General features: G+C 37.3%; 1 protein-coding gene across 22 annotated transcripts in view; it reads left to right on the top strand.

Moving 5' to 3' along the window:
• MEF2C (myocyte enhancer factor 2C) overlaps positions 1-23,538 on the top strand; it is a 156,784-nt gene that overhangs the window by 60,791 nt on the left and 72,455 nt on the right. For 10 of the 22 annotated variants that reach the window (XM_050943907.1, XM_050943910.1, XM_050943893.1 and 7 more), the window contains 3 exons: positions 8,096-8,561; positions 9,316-9,379; positions 12,072-12,268. In XM_050943907.1, the coding sequence (XP_050799864.1) occupies positions 12,215-12,268 (54 nt within the window). In that variant the 5' untranslated portion in view covers positions 8,096-8,561; positions 9,316-9,379; positions 12,072-12,214. Of the gene's footprint in view, positions 1-1,804; positions 1,863-8,095; positions 8,562-9,315; positions 9,380-12,071; positions 12,269-23,538 lie in introns of those variants that run through there. The other 12 variants (XM_050943897.1, XM_050943899.1, XM_050943903.1 and 9 more) reach the window with 8 other exon arrangements.

Below are 23,538 nucleotides of genomic sequence, written 5' to 3'. Positions count from 1 at the left end.
CATCCTTTTAAAAACTGTGTCAAACTATGTCAATTGCATTGCAATTAATTTAGCGGAACATCACATGGTTCAGCCTTGACCTAAAGCAAATGGCTGTAGATAAATCTGTCCTATTTCTTCTTCAAAGCAAAAGATAGGGATTAAATTTCGAGGCAGGTGTTAGAGTTTAAAATAAGGAGAGCCAGATGTGAATAGAAGCTACTTCAGTCTCATGAGGCTGGTTATAATTCAACCCTTTCCCTGGGGTGGCACACAATCAATGAGTTCCAAATCCTGGGGCTACCTGCATTTATGTGAAGGCATGGGAACATTGCTTCACAACTTACTACTGAACATATGTGAAAAAATTAGAGCAGAAATTAAGGGTAAAAAGGTTAATTCAGAAGTTACTCATAAGCACCATGTTCCTTTGAAGCTGTGAAATTAAGATGATTTCTGAGGGGAAAATATTGAAATGAGGAAAGTGTTCTTGTAATAGCATTGTAAACAATCTAAAAATTACGTTATGGCTATTAAATAGTTTCCTCTCATCAGTGTTGTTTAAATATATACAGTGTTTTAAAGGAAGTGCTATGTAGGTCATATGCAGCACAAGTGAATACATTTAAGGATTTCTCTTTGCTGGAATCTAAGTGAAACAGGGAAGACTTAGAAGGATATGACTTCAGAATTCTTGTCAATACCTTAGTGTGTCTGCACTGTAAATTGATACATTGTGTCTTCAGTTAGTCTACACAATAGCATTCAGTTCCACTTGATAAGACTAGCTTAATTGGCTTTAAGAAAATAAAGCAAGGTAAAGAAAGATGTACAAGTGAAAGAGAGGACTTGGCATTTTATTGGATTTTGAGGCCTGTGAGCCATGTGTCTTAATTGGGGCCAGTTGGGATCAGTTAATAATTGCTGTCAGAAGATCAAATTTAATTCTCTTTATAAAAAGACCACAGTGGGATAGAGTTAAATAAATTGTCATCTGAGGTTTCAAGTGAACAAAGCTTTAATTAGGTTGATAAGGATGCTGTAAGAGAGAGAGAGAGAGAGAGAGAAACAGGAAATTGATGAATATGCTATGTACCATATTGGGCCATGTATGACAGTACTGTCAAATATCTTTATTTTGAGAGGATACATATTAACATGTAGAGTTATTTTGCTAGAATAGTATATGTATCTAAATGCTTTTGACAAGTAATATAATTAGAAACTTTTTTATCTTAAATGATTGGGACTAGAGATTGTGACTATTAAACTTTTGCTATCTGCTTTAGCTTAGGGAGCAGCTTCATATATTCGTGCTTTTTTTCATTATCTGTGCCAGAGGAAAATTGCAGAACCTATTTATTAATTATATTAAGCATATCTGTAGCTTATGACAAATATTCAAATTAACTAATTATTCCTCAGAACACTTGTATAAGGTAGGTGGGTATTATCCCCATTTTATGGATGGGAAACTGAAAGCAAATTCCCAGATGACTTAATTTATTAGTGGCAGTTGCAAGATTAGAAGTCAGGAGTGACTGCCTGTGAGCCTTGAGCATGCTCTTCTATACTGTGCTGCCTTTCAGCTTTACTGCAGTTTTCTGTTTCTAAGGCTATTTTATCAGAAATGACTTTGTATATCAATATGATTATAAAAGTGCTTTTTTCTGAGTAAACATAATGTACATTCAAGGCCACAAAAAAGATTAGCTAATGTATCTTTTTATTGATTTTGTTTTGTTTTTGTTCAGCTTATTGCTATGATGATAATAAAATGAACAGTGTTGACGATGATCCATTAAGAAAAATATTCTCTTTCCAGATGGAATGGAGATTGACAAACAAACTACACTTGGTTACTAAGGATGAAATTCACAAAGGTACTTAGGCACCTATATCCCATTTTTAGGCACCTCTGTGATCCACAGAACTGCTTGGATGCAACCTAACCCCATAGCCCCTAACTTTGCTCAGGACCAAAGTTTTTGCCTCTCAGCATGCATACTGCAGCTTCATTTGAGGCTCCTGGGTGCCTATTTCCCTCCTGAGCCTGTACACTACTGCCTTATGCTAGGTGTCCATCTAAGCCCCAGAGCAATTCTCAAACTGGGAATAGGCGTTCAGCTGCCTTAATTTCTGATCTGATCCGTTAAGTGAATTTAGAGGCTACCTACTGGATCAGGTCCCTCAGATGAGTTTACACAAAGTGTGTGGGGGTGTGTGATCTCCCATATAATCTCTAGCACAGTGGTTATTGTACTTCTCTAGGATCTGTCTCAAGTCCCCTGCCCCTCTCTCCCCTTCCTGGAAGGGGAGAATGAATTTAAACAGGGATTAGCTGGCTCTCAAGTGTGTGCTTTACCCACTGGGCTTTGGGCTATTCTGATGTTGGGTTTCCCTCAATCTTTGCACTATAATGAAATATTAATTGGGCAAGTGAAGGAATTAGAATGGCTCTGAGAGGCAGTGGATCTCTCTTCAAATCCATTTTTCCCCTTGGGAGGAAGGGGGACTTCAACTAAATTTCTCTCACATCCTAGGTAAGTACTAAGCTACCGGTTATAAGGAAGGTTCTCCTTCACTCTCTTGCCTTTTGCTTTTTGAGTGGGAGGGCCCTATACATGACTTAGGTGTCTGAACACCTATCTTCCTCCAATTCATGGATCATGAGCAGAGATAGGTGCCTAAATCCAAGGTACAGGGAGGCACCTATCTCCAAGGGAGGGGTAGGGCTTAGCACAGACATCCCTCATTGGTGTGTCCCATTGGCTAGCTTAGGTGGCTCCCTGTCTGGTGTGCTGCCTTTGTGGATTACTGTCTAAGGTGCCTTTCTCCCCTTTTGTTGTATAGAACCCTAGGAAACTAACTCAGGCTTTGTGGTTCACAGTATTGTTCCTGTGATTTTCTAGGTGTTGCAATGCCTAAGTCACTTTGTAGGTCTGGGCCTAAAAGCAGTAACACAACAGCAAGATTTCCTTGTACAAATGAAGTGTATTTTGTATATCAGTCTTCAGATGATATTTGTCAGGGATGCTGACTTTTTGCATTAGATGTTGCCAAACATGCTTTGGGGGGGCGGGGATTGGGAGGGTGAGGAGGTGGAGGTTAAAAAAAGTAACCAGCTATATGTGCAATGGAGTGGTTACAGCTGGGGATCTGTAGACAGACTGTGATGCTAGATAGTGGCTTTTATTCTTGCAGACAATGTTGGGTTTACCTTTGTGGTAAACACCTTCTGAACCAGTAGAAATTTGCTTCTTCAAGCCTTGAGGTGAAAACTGCTAAACATCCGTTCTATGAAGAATTAGAAGAACAAATCCTCGCATGGAAAGTATGAATTAGTTACCTAATGTAATTCTCAAGACTAAATAAGAACTATGATGTGCTTGAGCAGCATGCTAATTAACTGATTCAAGATGGATCTTAGGTATCTCAAGTATATCTCTTTTAACCCTTTAGAGTACTGAAGTGTAATGATCAATGTTCTGGATTGAGTTTCTGAAGACAAGTACATATGTCTTAAGCTTCTCCACCTCTGCCTCTCACCCACACAGCTGCTGCTTGCTCCCTTCCTCCTTTCCCCACCCGCCAAAATACCCTTAGCCACACTCCCAATGCAAAGCACCAGAAGACGTCCCCACCCCAAAGCAGACCAACATTCTCAGGCTCCTTGTCCACTGCTTCTTAGTCACTGGATCCATGTCTCTGCTTTCCCGCACTGCCAACACCAGGCTGTTTTTTCCCCTCTTCTGGCAAGATCTTTTCATGCATCTCCTCTTTGCTGATACCCACACAGAGGGAGACATCAGGAGCTGTTGATGGGGGAGGTGACTCATGTCAGGAGGCCAGTCATGCAGAGGAACTAGATAGCTTTGGAAGGTAAGGGATGGTGTAGGGCTCACTCCACCAAGTATACCTATTTATCCTGTCTCTCTGCACCGAAAACCCTTCCTCCTTCTGGAACAGTACCGTGCTGCAACCCAGAAACCCAGGAGTAGAGGCAGATCCTGAATAACACACATGGAGAATAGCCCATATCCTAAGGCTTAAATGGGATATCAAAAAATCCTTTATTATCAAATGGTTATATCAATGTCAATGAATGAATTTGGCCCTTTGTTTTGTAAAGGAACAGACACCTGACTTCAGGTGTTATTACAATTGTATATACTTCACCTGTTTAAAAGAGATTTTCTATCCTAATTTCTGAGCTGCATAGTAAAAAGAACCTTTTTCACAGACAAAAGCAGATTTCTCACTCCTATTTAACTAAGAGCTGGTGTTTTGAGAGCAGTATTTTCTGTTAGCTTTATTAAATACCTGACATACTTTTCATCTCCTTTTGTCCTTGGGAATGGAAGTCTTAATGTAGAATTTTCAGCCGTTGTGTCATTGGGAAGAGGGGGATAGTTGCCTTGTCATAATTGAGTTTTGGAAGCTTCATAGTTTTTATACCCCTGCTACGTTTGTCAAATTAACACTTCTGTATAATAAACTATCAGGGCCATGCATGAAATGCAATTTGTGATTTTCCTTGTTAATGACAATGATGATAGAATAAATGAACAGTTAGCATCTCAGCACACTATCCACCGTATTGTGCAGACTACTTTATATTTCAGGAAGATCACAGTTTAATACCTGACATTAGTAGTGGGGTCAGGTACTATGGTCACCTCACCTTTGTCACCTTTGTCTGGCTTGTCCTCGTTCGTTTCTTCATGAATGCAAGTCAATAGCACCCCAAGGTGCTATGGTAAAGGACAAGTTTCTGGAGTTGGATACAAAGAAGGAATGGGACAGTCTTCTGTTTGATTGTTCTCTGATAAGAAAGGAAGTGCCACATATAAGATATGCCAGGTATCTTAGTTTGTTAAAAAGTAACAAAAATATCTGGATAAAAGTTATGTCTTTTAGGTCTGTGATGTAGGATAACATTCCTTTTTCTGTGAATAATCATAGTTCTGGATCTGATTCTTCTCTCACTTACATTAGTATAATTGAGAAGTAACTCCACAGAAATTAGTGGTGTTATGTTGGTGTAAAACTACAGTTAGTGAAGAATCAGGTCCTGAGAGATGAGTCAGAGATATAGAAGATTCTGTGTCGCTGTGGGTGGGTGGAGGAGCCATCTAAAAAAGATGTGTATTTGATGCAAAAAATGATCTAATATAGCACCAAAATATGTTCCTTAAGAATCAGACTTTTCAAGTTGAATGAGATAACTACAAGTTATTATATATATAATATAAAGGAACCATAATGTGCCCCTATGGAGAAATACCAATGGAGGGGGAAGGAAACTGTGCAGTGACCCCTTGTGGACCTCACTGTGGGTGCAAGATTTGCCCTTCCATGGAAGAAAGCAGGAGTTCTCACTCATGAACCCCTGGATCTCCTAAGATTTGCTCAGATTTTGAGGATCCTCTGGGGTACCAGTTCTCTGCCATTTGCCTCATTTCCCTGGCAGCACAGTTTCAGTGCAGCCACTGTGATAGAAACTCCCCAGACAGTGCCCACCCTGAGACACCTCTTCAGGGGGTTAACCAGTACAGTGCATGTGCGTCAGTGATGTTAATACAGTCCTAGACTGTCTCACCTCTACCCTATCATTCCAGCAAATGTCCTGTTCATTCCACCTCCCTCCAGTTGCAAATTATTGGATTCACACAGAGCCCCTGCACAGGATCCAAGGGAAAGGAATGTAATTGCTACAGAGATAGCTGAACTCCCTGATCTCTTTCTGCACAGAGAAGGGAGATCCACAATTTGAGGGTCTCATTCTCATGTCAATCCTTAGAACACAATCTGTCCCTAAATTTAGAAACTTGCTGCGCTACCTAGTAGACTGGACTCAGTAGGCAGTGTAACAACATGGATTAAGTTTAGGCCAGACTCCAGATTTAATATTACCTGCAACCTGTTTTCATGTTTTCGGCCCCAAATGGCAGCAGTTTCACAGTACTAGTTCCTCTCATGCTGTTTCCACCATCTTGGGCTCAAATCCTATCAGAATGGGATGAAAATGAACATCTAATCTCATATGATTTCAGCAACACCCATACTGGCACCTGAAAATAGACCCCTTCCAGTTTGGCATCTGACTTGGAATGAAACCAAGAGGAGCAGTTTAGATCCAGGGATCAAAAATCACCCCAAACATTTGAAAGGGTCAGAGTCAAGGTTCCGGCTTGGCCCTTCTCTACTTCCGAGGCAGCTTGGTGGTGATGTGTTCCATCATTTTTAGAACTTGGGAAGCGCGACTGTATTATGAACTTTTGACTAGGCAAGCTCTAAAACAGTATTGATCAGGAAGAAAGCAGCTCAGCTTCCCTCTCAGCTAGAGGAATAATGCAACAAAAATATAAGGGATAAGGAGTCTAAAGTAAAATGGAGGGATTTTCCAGGCAACATGGCTATATTCAGGAACACATCAGACGTAAAGTCAGACATCAATAAGAATAATAACTAGACTATTTCTTTTGAAGTGGAGACTTAACTGTTGAAAATAAAGTAGACATGTTCTGCTCCCCTTAAAATAAATAAAGACAATATTAATTAGGTAAGAAAACCTTATAAATTCAGCAGGTGCCTTCAAAGTCAGTAATAAAATTAGTAAAATCAGCATATCTAGATAAATTATTAAAATTTTCTCTTAAAATGATAATGAATCATCTAAATATGAGAGAGAATTGATTTTGCAGCTAGTGAGCTTGTAGCTATTTTGCCATTTACTGAATGCACAGCTAGCATTCTGTAGTTTACTTTTTTTAAAAATTAATGCCAGCTTTTTGCAAAACGATGTGTAAAGAATATGTTGAAACTGGTTAGGTTTTACTTTACAAAAGACATTTTACCTCAGATAAGATAAACAAATGAAAGGATCAATAAAATTGTTGCACTCACTAGTCCATGCATCAGGATTAATGTTTTTTCAGTTTTACATATGCTAACTTCAGTAGTCTGTATTCATATGTTATGACTATTATGATTTAAATGTTTATTTTACGCTTCCTGTAGAAAAATGCATGCTCTCCTGAGATAAGTTTAGCAGATTAGAATGAATTCCTTCTCACATCTTTTAATGTGGTATTCTGACCATAAGATCAAAACACATAAATGTAGGTTATGTTCAATTTCTAAATCAGAGTGTTGTGGACAGATGTTTGAAATCTTAAAATGACTCATTCATTTGTTGCATGGCTTCTTGCCCAAATGAACCATACAGTAGAGTGCACTATTTCTGTATCACAGATACATTGCAACGATGATGACATGAAATATGTAATTCTGTTATAAAAAGTTGCTGTTAATAAGCCAAATTCTGCCCTCAGTTACACTCATACAATCTCATACAATCTTAAGGGCCAAATTTACCACTGGTGATATCTCTGTTGACATTGGTAGAATTATATCAGAGACAAATATGCTCAGTGCAGAATTTGGCCCAGTGACTTTCGCCCTTGTGCTATATTTATTGCAGTACTAAACAGTACAAGGTGTGGGATTCAAAAGCATCTTTATTTGATCCAGCGTATCTCTTTTTTAAATGGTATAATTCTATTTATCTGTACATTGTGTCTGATCATCCAGTCCTTGTACAGGTAAAATTTCAGTGGGAGTTTTGTTTGAATAAGGACTTCTGGGGATTAACTGTTTGTTTGTTTGTCTGTTTGTTTGCTCATTATTTTAATTAAAGAAAACAAATTTTTCTCAGACACCAGTCATTGTTCAGTATTATAGGTATATTTAGCTCTTCCTTTAGGGCCTGATGCAAAGCTTATAAATTGTGTCAATGTAAAGACTCCAATTGATTGCAGTGGACTTTTGAATCAGGCCTTTATCTGTAAAGGTAAAGGATTTTTTTACAGCATCTCTCATTTATTTACTTTTTTCATAATATACAAGATGTTCTGTTTGTTTGTTTGTTTGCTTGTTTTTTAAATTTTTAATCTAATAAGCCTACTCAAGAAACATGCTGCCTAAGAAAAGAGAAAAATCTTTATTGCACGTCTGTTTCTTTTGTGATGAAACCATGAAAACTTTAATCAGCTAAGTCTTTCTGGGGTCACCTTCTTGTTTATAAAATAACTATTTTGATTCTCCTGTTTAGATACTCCTTACTACCCTTTCTGTGACTTGTTCAAAGAACTCTGTCTGGGGTGTTGCAGCCGTACAGATTCAGACAGTACTGTTCGGAGAAGGAAGTGGAGAGTTTTGGTTCCCATTTTGCACTTCTGGAACAGTTTAGGGAAGGAAGCACCTTTACACCTTTTATTGTTCGTGGTTGCTGACATCATATCCTTCCCTGACCACTCTGTGCGTGTTTCCTGCCATTCTATCAAGATTTTTCTGTGTTGCAGGGAGGGAAAGGGAGAGTTTGTGTGTGTGTGTGAGAGAGAGAGAGAGAGAGAGAGAGAGACAGAATGAGAGGTGGGAGTGGTTGAATGATCTGCAGCATTTTTCCTTTACAACTTTTTCCTTTTTTTGAGGCTCAAATCACTCTTCCATCAGCTATCTCTGCCTGTGCCAAATCATAAAGTGAACAGAAGCCCGCCAAAATGAAGTTCCTCTTTTTAGTAAGCAGTCTGATTTTTTTATGTTTGGGTTTGCAAAAAAGAGAGAAAAAATGCTGAAGACTGTAACTCCACAGCATGTAACTATGACATTTTAAAAAAATGCAGATTATTTACATGTAACTATGTCATTATGTTGGAAAGTTTCTTTTATGTGGAAAGTTATTTCAGCGAGGCTTCTGGAATTATTTCAAGTCCCTTTGGATAATGAAAGCCTGCAGGACAGCTTAAGTTTTGTACTGTTTGCAAGTTTTCTACTTAGTGTGCTTTATTTGCATTTGGAAAATATAATTTGATCAGTTAACAAGAACTTTAAAAATGTAATACCATAAACTGTATTCCTGCAGGAATATAGAAAAAGTATTGTGAGCATTACTGAAATTCCTAGAGCAGGTGGAGGGCAAATGATAATACCCATATTTCTTTGTATTCTGGTTGACACAAAAGTTGTCAGTCCTTTGAAGGATATGACCCATGAATCAGATGTACTGATTTACTCATCTCAAGATACATTATACTTCATCGATATAGTTGCTTTTATATATGTTTGTAAAGTGTGTGTACAGACACTCAAATGTGAAATATACAGTTTAGAACAATATATGTGTATGTGGGCATATTTATATGTATGTATATAGAGAGACAGATGCACAAAATACCATATATCACTATTTATTTGTATTTGCAATAAAAATAGCAAATTATAGAAAGGCAAGAAATTCACTAAACAAGATCAATAATTTTTATTTGTCATTAGGTTACTAAACAAAAAGCAATCAGGAGAATAAACAAAAAGCACCTCCAGGTGAATTCAGTAAAAGGTAACCTGTTGCCTTTGGGTAACACTTCTTGCATGTCTGTGTAATTTTGAGATAGATATCTATGTATGGGTTATCATAATTTCTTCTCCCTCAGACATCCTGTAAATAATGTGCTATCTTCCGCATTTGTTTTTTCTTCCTAATAGATTGTTTCTTCAAACAATGGGACAAATTTTGCTCCCAGTTATACTGATGTAAATTTGGTGTAGTCAGTGGATTTGACATCCATGTAACTGAGGGCAGAATTTGGCCCAAAAAGTATTGTGTGACTATTTTAAGAATAGTTTGTAGTGCCGTTATTAAGAGTTCTGTACTCTGAGCTGTCTATAAAAGTTTTTGTTATTTGAAAGATTGGTCTGAAATGTGGACCTGATAACTATGTAGGAGAGGGGCTCACCATATTGTTATTTCACCAGGAGCTGGCTGTGCCCTTCCTAGTTGATTTTCAGCATTCACTGATTTTTCTGCGCTCATTCAGCTTCAGAATCTTGATCTGTAAAGCAGCTCTCATCCTCGCTAACCCTGTCACCACTTCTCTAATCTGTCCACCCTGACCTTCCACCTTGAAGTGAATAAGAGCTTAGGCAGGCATAGTGCTGTAAGCCGATAGTGCCACCAGCTTCAGTTGAATGAAAGGAAAGGAAATTGTTCCATATGCATTTGCTGTGGATTAGTGTATTGGCTTATTATTACAGAGAAAGCCTGTTAGACTCCTTTGGGTCCTGCATGTGCATGGGAAACACCACTTTAACTTGCTCTTTGTATTGGAGGTAAGACTATGGGAAAAACAGGAAAGAAACCCAGTCCAAGGAAATTTAAGACTGTTTCTAAAAATAGCCTGGGTTTGTTTGTCAACAGTGAATATCAGATGGGACCATGGCTCCTAGATTTGTTTAGAAAAAAGTTTGTATAAATACATTTTAAATAACTTGTTTTAATTCACTGTTTGGCACATCTAGTTTTTTATGGTTAATATGGCCTGGTAACTGTCATTTTAAGTAGTAAAAAAATTGCTGAACTGTTTCAAATGGGCAAAAAAGCTGCAGAAATACTTGTGCACTTTATTTTGATGGCATCACAAATTACTCCATCTTGCATGCCATATACCGTAAAATAATATTGATTAGCGATATTAGGATCTATACCTTGTTTAATCCAGCAGAATTGATTATATCATAATAGCTAGTTAAAAAATTCTAAACAGCTGATTATCTTTTAGCTATGATCTCAACTCTTCTTAAACTGATAAAATACTGAACAGCTTCAAGTTAAATAAATACAAAGAAAATCAAGAGAGAATTGAAGATCAGACAGAGTGATGTCCAGCTTTTCTACCTCAGTAGCTTTGAATCAGAGCCAAATAATGGATTAAATGGCCAGGACATCGGCTTAATGTTGCATAACATATTGTGGGAATTTATCAAGTTGGCTGTGAGAGCACCAGCTTAAAATAAACAAGAAAATGCCAATTTGTTGTAAAATTGATACATTTGGACAAATGAAGAAATAATGTTAGTATAACAGAACTGAGGTAAAAGTGGTGATGCACTGATCATTTTTATTTGAATCCTGTTTAGATTGTGGGATTTTTTTAAAAGTGTTTACAAATACTCTGTGCTGTCATACTCAGCTGATAATTATGGTAAATCTTAAGGGTGATAAGAAACAAACGGAATATTTATATTATATTAATTTTATTGCCAGATTTAACATAATATGTGTATGAACTTTTTGAAAAGTTTTTCTTTGGTTTGGTTTGGTTTGGTTAAACAATGTTTTACAAGCCTTTAGAATTACTCCTGAAGTTTATGGCATTTTATGGAATATTTTCTGTGTGTTGTCATATATTTATATATTTACTGTAACAGTTTTAAATTGTATAATGCAACTAGTTTTTGTAAAGTGCAGAGGACTAATATGTGGGCTTATCAGAAATGTGAAAATACTAATTCAAAACATTCTTTATGTAGCAACTGTTCCTATTATTCTGTTCTGCATAGATTAAGTACCTTATGCAAATATTCTCAAATGGAAAAATTTACGTTAGCTAGTTACGTACCTGTGGGATAGATAGTTTAGAACATACTTTGAAATGTAGTGGGATAAAGAAGTACTACTTTTCTCTTAAAATATTTTAAGTAGTACTTGAATTAACTGTAGGTTTTTTAAAGAATGAGATTAAAGGATTTAGATTTAAACTAGCTGACATTTCGCATATATCAAATAGCACTTTAATAATGGTCCATCCTATTTGCATAATGAGGGGCGTTATCACCCCTGCTGTCAAAACACAGGATTGTTTTCCCTTCAGGAATGAATTAGCTGGCCTACTTAGCATACACAGGTACAGAAAGGTTTGTTACCTCTCGTATTTAGGTAATTTTTCATATTAGCACAATGAATAATATTTTTGAAATAGAGATACCTAAATCCATGACAATTATAGAGACATTAATTTCAGTCATCTTAATCATTTCTTGAAAGATTTTTCGGGTCATTTATAACTATGAAAATAAACTTTCAGTTTACTACTATTAATATTGTCTTATTTACTTTATAACTGCAGAATAATTTGGTTGTACACTAGATTCTATTTAGGGCACTTGGTAAACTCCCTGTAGTAACTTTTATCTATTTAGCTGGCAGTTTTTATCAGTTTTATAGTAAGAGTTGATTTCTTTTGTGTGCTTAGCAGGAACGGATGCAGGGGTCTGTGAACTGAGCAGTGCAAGTGCTGAAGAGGGAGATTTGTTTTGAGGAAACGGGAAAAAGGAAGAAAAGAGAAGGAAAAAATACATAATTTCAGGAACGAGAGAGAGAAGAAAAACGGGGACTATGGGGAGAAAAAAGATTCAGATCACAAGGATTATGGATGAACGTAACAGACAGGTGAGTAGCAAAAATGACTGTGTATTGGAGCTTCATGTTATAGTATATTGCTGGTGTGGCCTCCTCAAGGCATTGGTAATAAAGAAGATAAAGATTTTTTAAAATATTTTAATCTTCTGTTACACAATATATGAATAAATGGATCTCTAAGGTGCTTTTGGAAACATCAGGATGTCTGACTTGTATATTTTTGAAGTTTATTAATATGTTACAGTTAGGAGTTTGGTGACATAGGCCCTGATCCTGCAAAGACTTATGTGCGTGCTTAACTGTACACACACTGGGAGCAGTCCCTTTGACCCATGCACAATGCATAAAGTTAAGCATGACTGCAAGTCTTTGCAGGATCCAAGCCATAGCACCTAACCCTGCAAACCCTAATACACATGAACAACTTTATTTGTGTGAGGAGTCGCACTGAATTCAGTGAAACTCCTCACATGTGTAAAATGATTCATATATGTGCATTTTGGCACAACTGAGTTCTTATCTATGGTACAGGAAAGTACTTGTTCATAATATGTTGAAGTCTTTGTTGCTTGTGTGTTGGACATGGATTTTAAAAGGGATCTGCACAGCATAATGTGGCATAATAATCAAGACCTAATAATGCTGGTATGTTGCATGCTCCATGAAACAAAGAGTCTATACTGATATTGGCAGGAAATAAGTCTGCCAGGGTCAGTCACCAATTTTTTTTTTAAATGTGCTGGACAATCTGATACCAGATATTAACAGCGGTACATCCACTGGTTAAATGTGATCATAAGCCAAAATTAATGTTTCTCTATTTTAAGAAAAATAAAAGTATCACTATTCAGTGTCCTGAATTAAAATCTGTCAATGTATACTTAATTTGTACCTGAGATATTGTACTAAGATTTAAGGGCCACAAATACAGAAATAAAATACATAACATTATTGAACTGTATAACTAATTGCCTATTAAGAGTGTGGCTACAATTTAGGATTACCCTACTGTAATTATTTTCTATACATCAAAAAGCATTTAGTACTCAGTTAATGTTAATATACTAATTACATATATTTGATTTATTATTTTCTTTGTATATGCAAATTTGTATGATAGGAAATTATTATGTTGTCTTTAGGGCTTAAAGTCTCATAATACCATCCAGAAGCAACCCAGTAGAGGACTGATATAAAATTTTAGTTTTCAAGCGTGTCTTCCATTGAATTTGTAAGCGCAGTAGTATGAGCATGCCTTGTATTCTGCGTGGCAGAAAATCGAGTTTAAAAAGCAAACAATACTAGGATTTATGATGGATACAGTCTGTGTTTTCCCTACAGGTTGCTTATTGCTGTGGGCCAAGCCAGAAAGCAATAATGCTGTCAATATAAAACCACCATATTTGTTTTAATTGCTCTGTAGCTTGAAATTGAAATTAAAGTTGAAATATTGAACTGTATGTGTCATTAACCATTTAGACACTGGTTGTTCTGGCCAATTCCATGATACCACAATTTCTTCCAAAGCATGTCTGAATTAACATGGTGTAAATAAAGCTACATAATTTTGCCATTAGTAACATTAATTTATATTGTAGCTTTAGTATCCACTTTCATGTGTTAAGAGAGGCCAATAGAGGACTTCATTCTCCAGTGCAGTCAATCTGGCACCTTTCATAAGGAGAAAATTTACTTAAAATAAATAAATAATACAGATCTTTAAATCGTTTACTGTAGTACGCCAAGATTTTTAACACCAGTTCTCAGAATTAGTGAATATCTAAAAGCCTTTCTTCGATTCATATATATTTCATCAGCAATCTTGCAGCCACTCTTAGTCATAGCACTGGAAGACTAACAGCTATAGCATTACTATCGAAAGGGTTTATTTTTCCAGTGTTTGGTTATTTTCATAATTTTGGTAAACCAGACTTAATAACAAATCTGGAAGGATAATTATATCATCCTTTAGCTGCCACACACTATAAGTGGCTTGATGCTGTTGTCTCAGTGCTAATAACATTTTGAAAACTCCAGTAGTAAACTGTTTCTATTGGTTTTTCTCCTTTCTACATTTAGGGCCTGATCCAGAGCCTGGATCAGGCCCTAAAGATTTCTGTTGACTTCAGTGGGCTTTGAATCAAGCAGCTGAGGTCCAGCAATACTACTAGCAATTCAATATGACTGGATTTTCACTGGCTTTGCTGATTGTTCTTTTAAAAATTTGAACAGGAAGTACTACTTCACAAACATGGGTATTTGTTAAAATATTTCACATCCTGTCAGCTGTTGCAGCTTCTGAGCACAGTTTCATCACTGAATTTTTCTAATGTATACATTTGTGCTTTATGTTTTTTTTAAGTCTTCTATATATTGATTTCTACTACTCCATTATATTTGTGAAAACAGAGGAACCAAATTAATTTGGATGCACAGAACAGGGAATTCATAAACTATAAGAAGTTTTTTAATATTCTTTTATTTTAAGTCACAGTTAGAGCCCATTTCTGCAAACCGTACTCATGCAAGTAGTCCCATATTCTAGTCTAATGAGACTACTACTGAATGAGTGATGACTGTTCACCTAGTTTATGGATTTGGGCTCTTAGCCTGTTCCCAACATAAGGAAAGATTTTCACAAGGGACACAGGATGAAACCAAATCTGTTTATCTGAACCTGTCATATAGTCAGTCGTACTGCAATTTTCAGTGTAGTTCTGAGCAAGGACGGTTGGATGCAGAGGGTCGGGGAGTGTGCTACATGTGGAGTGTTCATCCCATGTGCAGATCGTGCTGTGCCTGAATTCTCTGCAGGGCAGCACATAACACATGGGAAGGCATGAGGCATGTATCAGGGCCAGAGGACCTAGTGATATATAGACCTTCCGATCCTCTCCCCAAAGCAGGGATGCTCCATAAGTGCTCTCTGCGTCTTCTTCAGACATTTGGCTGGAATATCTTCAGCAGGAGAACTCTGCAGTTGCTCCACGGCCTGGAGAAAGTGATTCCTCTCCACAGTCCCCCATACATTTACCCTGCCTGACAAATCAGGTGGGGACATTGAGCAGTGGATTTGCCCCCATTGGGATAGAGATGGCAATTGTTTGTTTAACAGATAACTACTTGCTGTAGTAGAAGTCTCCTGTGCTGTGAAGAGCGCTTTTGTGAGCAGCTTGCAACAGGCAAAAATAGTGGTGTCTTCAAGCAGTAAAAGAGTATCTCTTTCTAAAAAGAGTTATCTCAATGGATATACTTGGATACTTGGTTGCTAATCTGGCCTTAAATGGAAATTAAAACCCTCAAATTAAAAGGAATGCGTGTTATAAGCAGCCAGTGTGATCAGTACCTTTCTTCATTAAATGTTTGATAATAAATTCTAGATAAATATTGAGGGAATGAGAAATGATCAGGAGTGCTGTTAACAGGCATGTGTTTCTGTCTGCAAAGGAGGAGAGAAGTGTAACATGGGTATATGATCTGTGCTTTTCTTGAAACAGTTGGAACAATGAAATCTTTGAATAGTTAAAGAAAAATTAATACAAATTACTCAGAGGCATGATCTTGAACTATTACAGTCAATGGGAGTTTTGCCATTGACTTCAGTGAGGGCCAGCTCAAGTCCTGTAATCATGGGGAAGCATACATTGAATTTTGTTTGATGGGTGCTGACAAGGGGCCAGGTTCTGCTTGGCCCTCACATTGGTGCACAGTGAGAGAAGGAGAGTAAAACAAGTCTTCTCCTTCCCTGGATGGCCCCAGATTTATCCCAGTTAGGGAACCCATTGCATTTGGCCAGGGCCATTTCTCACAAGCCTTTTCACTATGCTTTAGACCAGAGAGATGAAGAATAAAAATACCTCGCAGCCTCATGGCTGATGGTTGGAACTCTGCCATGGACTTGCTACTATAGCAGTCCTAGCAACTGGGAGGCCAGTAAAGGTTATCTGCATGCTCAGATTCTGTGGCACCATCAGTTGAGGTGGTAGCCACCAATATCAGCCTTGTTCTCTGACTTTGGACCATAAGTTCCAACAGAGACTAGCCAGCGAATCAGATTGTTGAGGGTTGTCAAGATAAGGGCTAGAAAAAGGGGGGGAGGGTGTAGCAAAAACATAGATATTTTTTCTATTTTTGTTTATTTCAAAGCCCCCCCATCCCCCAAATCAACTAGCTCTACAATTGATTGTAATATGGGAGGCAAAGGATATTTTCCAAACATTTTGTTTAAATTTCCCCCCATTTATTTTTCAAATTTTGAAATTTGAAACATTTTCAATCAGTTGTAGCGAGGGCCATTTTTAGTTGCACCGGTGTCCCATAGAGAAAGGTGAAATGGTGGGTGGCGGGGGAGGTGGAATAGCTCCAGAAATTCCCTTTACACTACCCAGACAAGGCAGGCAGGCTTAAAGGGATGGCTTTAGTTCCATAATTATTTTATACTACTGTTATAATAGGACATTTTGCAATACCTAATCAGAGTGCACACTGATTCAAAAATACTCTGGTGTCAGATTTTGAACAGCTTCCAAGACCTTGCTGTCTATCTCCATCATTTATTCTTATTATTAAGAGTCTAACCATGCTGGACTTCACTGTGACAACTTGCGTGACTGGGACAAAAAGAATTTGGCCTTAAATGTGGTCTAATCATTTTCATTCCTGCAATCTTCTTTCTGATGTTTTATGTTTCTTTATTTTCCTAGTTGTGAAGCATGCTGATATCCATATTCCTAATTTTAACTGCGCTCTGCTTAACTAATAACTCTGCACATTTTGCTTGAAACATCCTTCAGTTTTGTTGTGAGCTGGGGAGGGGTAGGTAGAGGACCATCAGATACTACAGGAAATACGTACTCAGATATTAGACACTCTCCCCAAAGTAGCATGGCTCTGTAGCTGGTTTGAAAATGATATTAGAGGCACTTGGAAAACACATGCAGAGAAACTTTTGCATGTGTATGACTTTTGATAATTCTTAGCTCCCAGCACGTGTGAAACTAGGTAAAACAAGACTTGCTACAGTTATCAGCTGAACAGAGAACAAATTAAAGCAGATAAGCAAAGTGAGGTTACAGGGCAGGGAAGAGTATCCTGGAGGGAAATGTCCATTTGCAGGAAGACCTAGATTTGTTCGACTGACTCCAATACCTCATGCGGCTAGTTTCAAAACTAGTTTCAGACTTACGGGCATCTATTTTTATCTACATTAGCTCTGTTGAAAAGAACAGACTACAAGATCATCATCTCAATCAGAATGTCATCTGTAGAAGCAGAAAAGGGAGCCTGATGATTTAGTGCAAAAATCGGCTCAAATTTAGGAGGACATTTTGTGAGATCCCCCCCCCACCACCACCACCAAAAAAAAAAAAAAATTCAGTCTGCTCTCACAAGTTAACCCGGTTTTAGTCTAGTTTTGAGATTTTATGAGGTTGGTGGGTTGCCCCCCCATTACAGTGCTTTATGAAGGGAATTCCCAATAACATTTAATAGTGCAGCTCTACACCACCCTTTTCAGTGAGATGTACCTTAAAACCATGATGTAGCCCTTCATTTCTGCAAGCCTGATTTGCCATCCTTACTCACATTAAGTAGTAATTTACATCATGAGTAATTGCACTGGAATAGATTTTCCTTGTTAGGCACAACTCCTAGTTTTATCAGAGAGGCTACCTCAACTTTTCTCTCTCTTTAAGTAACAGAAGATGTACACTGAATTTTAATGGCCAGGTTACTAATTTTAATGGCCCAGTTGGCCCTGATTCCATTTTAATCTGAAATTCTTTCATGTTGTACTAATCTAATTGATATTCCATACATGGTAGAGAAAATATTTTACAAGAGATGCAGACTTAATTATGAATTTCATGGCTGTATTATATTTAAGATTAGGTATGCTTGTATTTCCAAAATATACGAGAGTATAATTTAAAGTTAATTAGCTTTAGGTAAATGTTTAGGCCAAATTACTTTTAATTTGAAATATGAATGAGCAGCCTAAGTAAGGATAGTCCAATAGTAATTATGGTATCATTAAACATTGCTGTGTTGAAAACTAGAGCAGATACAGCCACTGCCTTTCTGTCTTGTAAGGATTGATTTGGAAGGCCCTGAGGGAGAAAGAGCTGGAGGTGGGAAGCAGAACTGAAGCCATTGTGGAGAGGAAGAAGTTACACTCTTCCTGTTATGACAGGAAATGCAGACAAATGTGCTTCCTGACCATTTGCTCAGCAGGGAATGAAATATTCTTTGACCTTTATCTTACGAACATTTTAGTTTTGTTGAACTAGTAAACATGTTTTTTACCCTAAACATTTATTTGTACCTGCCAGACCTAGTGAATGTGGTATAGATAAAAAGTCAGTTTTATTGTACTTTATATTATCTAGAATATGTGTATATGGATAGAAAGGATATATTTTCTCACTAATAAGATGCCCATGTCTATACATCTAGATATAAGTGAGTTAATTCAATCTGTCCTAATGAGTGAAGAGGAGTGGTATAACTGAGATTAACCATCATTATGCATATCATTCAATAGAGAAAAAAATAATATCCAGCCTTTCTTCACGTCTGAATATGATATAGGCTATATTTTGAAGAATTAGAACTGTTTAGAATATATGGGAATAAAAGACTTTGAATATTGCCTACCCTAATAATTTGTGAGTTGCTATACCATCCATTAATTAACATACCTTTGAGTTATCCCTCTCCTCTTTATTCATGAAGACAAATGTCATAACAGAGATCAGGCATTATGTTCTAAAAAATGTAGGACTTGTGAAAGAGTGAATAATCTCATAGTTTCTGCTCCATTATTTGTGTGCTGATACACTAACAATACAGTGTAATGAAAAAGTACAGCACCTTCATTTTTGTGAAGCTTAATCATGAGATGCTAAAGAACCCTGTTTTATAAGATAGGGCCATTTAATATATTACAGCTATAATTTTAGGTCATTCTGCTTAGAGCGCCTCTTTAGTAATGCTGTTCAGCAAGTCAAGGCTCAGTATGCTTGAGGCTGTCAAGCACAATAGTTCTTTTTGCAGCATAACTCGCTGCTGTGTCATCCCTATAAGTTATGCCGGAGAGTTACAAGAACATAGAGCAGCCTGCTGAAGAGTCCCTTACTGCTCTTTAAAAGGCCTTTCATTTAATATGGCATGCCTAGTCGTTGTCACATAAAGGAGGGTTTGTCTAGGGGGAATCCTGCAGTGCTGCTGCTTCCCACTGCCACCACCACTGAACATAGTCATAAAGTTTGTTGCAGGAGAGCCTTTTAAAATGACAAACTGAGCTAAGAAGAATAAAATAGTCGGGGGTGGGAATAGAAAGGGGGTTGCAGTTTTTGAAGAGCTGTCGGGGTTTGGCTATACGATAAGTAGAGATAAGTGTCTGCCCCTGGCACTTTAGTCAAAAGTCACATTGCTCATACATAGCCATCTTGATTTTATGATGATGAGGGTGCTTCACTTGATGCTTCCTGTTTCCCAGATAACCCATGTCAGCTCACTCCACTCAGATTGAGGAGGGACAACCAGCACAACACTCCCCCATAGCCAGGTAGAAGGCATACATCAAATGTTGGATGCATGAGCTGCCTCCGGTTTCCACAGGCCCTCATGTTAACATATACATAATATCAGGAAATGTATGGGAGGGGGGTTCAGACTCCCTGCTCTTCTCCTCCTTTCAGTGCCAGCAACTGCACAGCCTTATGTGCAACTGCACAGCCTCATGTCAGGACAGGAAGAGGTGAGGGAAGACCTGACATACTGTCCACGGATTGAATTGCTGCTGGAGGGCAGGGCAGAGCATAGGCTGCTGTTTGGAAAACAGAAAAAGTAAGCCATAGACTCTGTGTCCCCCAGTGACAGATACTGAGTACCAATGATGGCACCGCTATTACAGGACAGACACTCAAAATCAATCTCTCAGATTATCTCAGATTTAAAAGTCAAAAGTGGAAGAGTCCAAAGGAAAAGAAATGTAGCATCAGTGCAGCAGAGACAGGTCATAGACTAAATCAGCAGAATAAAAGCTTCTGCCTCTCAGCAATGATTTCTGCTCTTACACTGTTCCATTCACATCTACAAGCAGCACAACAATTTTGGCATAATTTTAGATAAATAAAAACAATTGCAAGTAGATTGCTGTTTCTTTCTGTTATCACAGTCTGTTGGTATAGTGTCTGAGTGGAAAAAGCATACATACATGTTGTATTATTCATTCCAGTATGTGAAAGGACTAGATACAAAACCAACTAATCTATCTCCTAATGTATTTAATTTAAACAAACATTACTCACTACAAATAGAATGCCAAATTCTGGCACTGTGCCAAATTACCTTCCTAGTGAGAGCATATTGCAGCTATGAAGCAGTGTGAATGTGCACCTGCATTCTGGCTGGCTACAGCTCCATTAACAGACATCACAGTCCCTGATCCCAAGACCATGCCTCAGGAAGCCCCTTCACAGCTTTGACCTTAGAAATCCTGAAGAATTTTGTTTCTGTAGTTTTGGAGGAGAACCAGAATTGGAGATGGAAAATGTCCTCCCCAAATCATCTTTGGTCCATGCTTTCCTTCTTGTGCATACAGTAAGTTTAACCTCTAGCCAGAATTTGGTCCAAAATTCACAAAGACCTAGCCTTGATTTATGGGAGGGAAGCTAAGAACTGGCTTTTTCACTCTTTCTTTTGTTTTTGTAATATTTAGAACAAGTGTGGTTTGCTCAAAGCCTGGACAATCATCTTTGCATTTAAACTTCCTTCCTTCACGTACCCCAGTACTGCAGACTTTCAGGGCCTAATCTTCTGAGGTGCTGGGCATTGCCATTGTGTTCAATGAAAGTTCAAGGGCTCATCAGCTCTGAAAAGCAGGCTCTAAATGAATAAAGCAACCTGTATTCAGAGCTTATGTAGAACACATGCAACATGATTAATTTTCAGCATGCTGCACAAGTACATGCTCCATTCCCTGCACACTCCAGTGGAAATATCTGTGAAACACTGCTTGGCCACACTAGTTACACAGTACTTATAGAATTGTACTTTTGAAAACTTAAAAATACTGACAATTGCTTTTCTACTGTATGGCTTATGTATTTTGTGTGTGAGAGGCTTTAAGGTTTTAAGCGGGTAAATGCTAACCTCATTCTAGGCAGCCATTTTATATTTCTGGACACTTAATTCCCCGGTTATATCGCTGTCATCAGAGACTAGTCCAAGAAGCTAGGACTTCACAAATTGTCCACCTGAATACAAAGAAAAATATGGAAACTTGAGGACAGTACTAGACATCCACTGGTCCAGAAAGCAGAAGGGATAAAGCATGTCCCAAATCTGATTTGGACAGCAGGCTCAATTGTTAATTAATTAATGAACTAGTCCTTGGTACAGTCAGCAGGGGTAAGAATATGAAATTATTCCATCTGTGCTACTGAAAAATACATTTAATATTAATCAGATATGATCAAAATCCATGCAAATAGGTCAGTTTTATTTTTAAATATGTCAGTAAATTGGCAACACATAGTTAGATTTTACGTTATAAGAGTTTTCCTTCCTGAGAAATTGTTCCTGTAGTCTGACAGATTATCTCGCTGCTTATATGGCTTATGATGTTTGTAGTATCCGAGTTCCTGATCAGTTATCAGAATTATTCCTTTTAGAGATTTTTTTAACCCTAGTAAAGTAAAGTAATCATATTTGGATTGTGAAATGTTACAGTAAACCCCTTCTCCTCAATATGACCAGCTACAGTTTATTAATACAATCATTAAGCTACTCTGTAGTTTGTGTGCATGCAACTGTGTTTAAGAAATGTCTGTATTTACTTCATGTTCTTAACTTAGCACAATAAAAATTATTTAAGTACAGAATTATAGACTTCCAACTATAGGTTTCAGTTGGTTTTTACCTAGACATAAAGAGATAACATATTTTTAATAAATTACTGCAATCTTTAATACTCAATAAAATCACTGTAGTGCTAAAATATTGTATCTATCATCTTAGTCAACATTTATTAGCTAATTTTGATTTAGGTGAATATAGCTAGCAACATATTGGACACAAAATACAAAGTCAAATAATATTTTTGTTGTTTGTTCATATTACTCACCTAAATATTTTAGAGGATAAATGAGTACATTCCTCTTCTTGATGTGGCTACATAAAGGAAATTGTATGAAAGAAGAATGTATTTTTAAATATCTTTAAAATTACTCTTAATCTCTGAAGGTCTTGACCCTACCGCACATTTATTAAATAAATAGGCTCATCCCTAATACAAACTATTGTAAAAGTATGATAAATTACATTATTACAATACATTATTAGGTATAAGTGCAAAAGCTCTGAATTGCAATCAGTCAATGAGTGGAATATTTTAAAAATAATATTCTAGATCATTTTAGAAACAGTAATAGCTACAATTGTTTTTATGTCTTTGAACAATGGCAAAAAGCATTATGTAATACATTTGCAGACTGTTAAAAAGGACATGGAGATAATAGTGAATCAAATTCAGAGCAATGAAGATTACATTTTAAAGAAAAGTTAATAAAACCTCTAGCTTCTCTGTTGTCCTTTTTATTTTCAGTGTTCGTGAAAAGGCACTATAAGTAGTATCTTTTTTGTGATAAGTGTTATGAAATAAGTATGTGCTATGCAGTACATCTGTGCGGTTACCCAAAATGTTCAGGAGCACCTAACAGTAAACACAAACAGTGGCTTTAAAGATATTTCTGTGCTGAAGTATACTTTGATGGTGAGGAGCTGTAACATGCTAAATACTGAGGTTTCTGTGCAACAGAAACCATATTGTATAGATACACTCCACCTACAGTACTGTGGTCAACTAGTCTGATTGAAAATAGTTTTACATGCAGAAAAATGTGTCGGGTTAGTATATTCTCCCCTCTGCATGTGATCCATTGCTTGTGTAGCCTTTTCTAAAAAACTATATAGATGTTCATATTACTGTGTATAACATTGCATCAAAAGACAAAAGACATGTCTGGCTTCAAGACTAAGCTTAATAAGTTTATGGAGGGGATGGTATGATGGGATAGCCTAATTTTGGTGATTAATTGATCTTTGACTATTAGCAGTAAATATGCCCAATAGGCTTGGTGGGATGTTAGATAGGGTGAGATCTGAGTTACTACAGAATTCTTTCCTGGGTGTCTTGCTGGTGAGTCTTGCCCACATGCTCAGGGTTTAGCTGATTGCCATATTTAGGGTTGGGAAGGAATTTTCCTCCAGGGCAGATTGGCAGAGACCCTGGGGGG

Source organism: Gopherus flavomarginatus, chromosome 3 (assembly GCF_025201925.1).
Source record: "Gopherus flavomarginatus isolate rGopFla2 chromosome 3, rGopFla2.mat.asm, whole genome shotgun sequence".
In the NCBI taxonomy this organism is placed as follows: Eukaryota; Metazoa; Chordata; order Testudines; family Testudinidae; genus Gopherus; species Gopherus flavomarginatus.
This window is presented reverse-complemented; position numbering and strand designations above follow the sequence as displayed.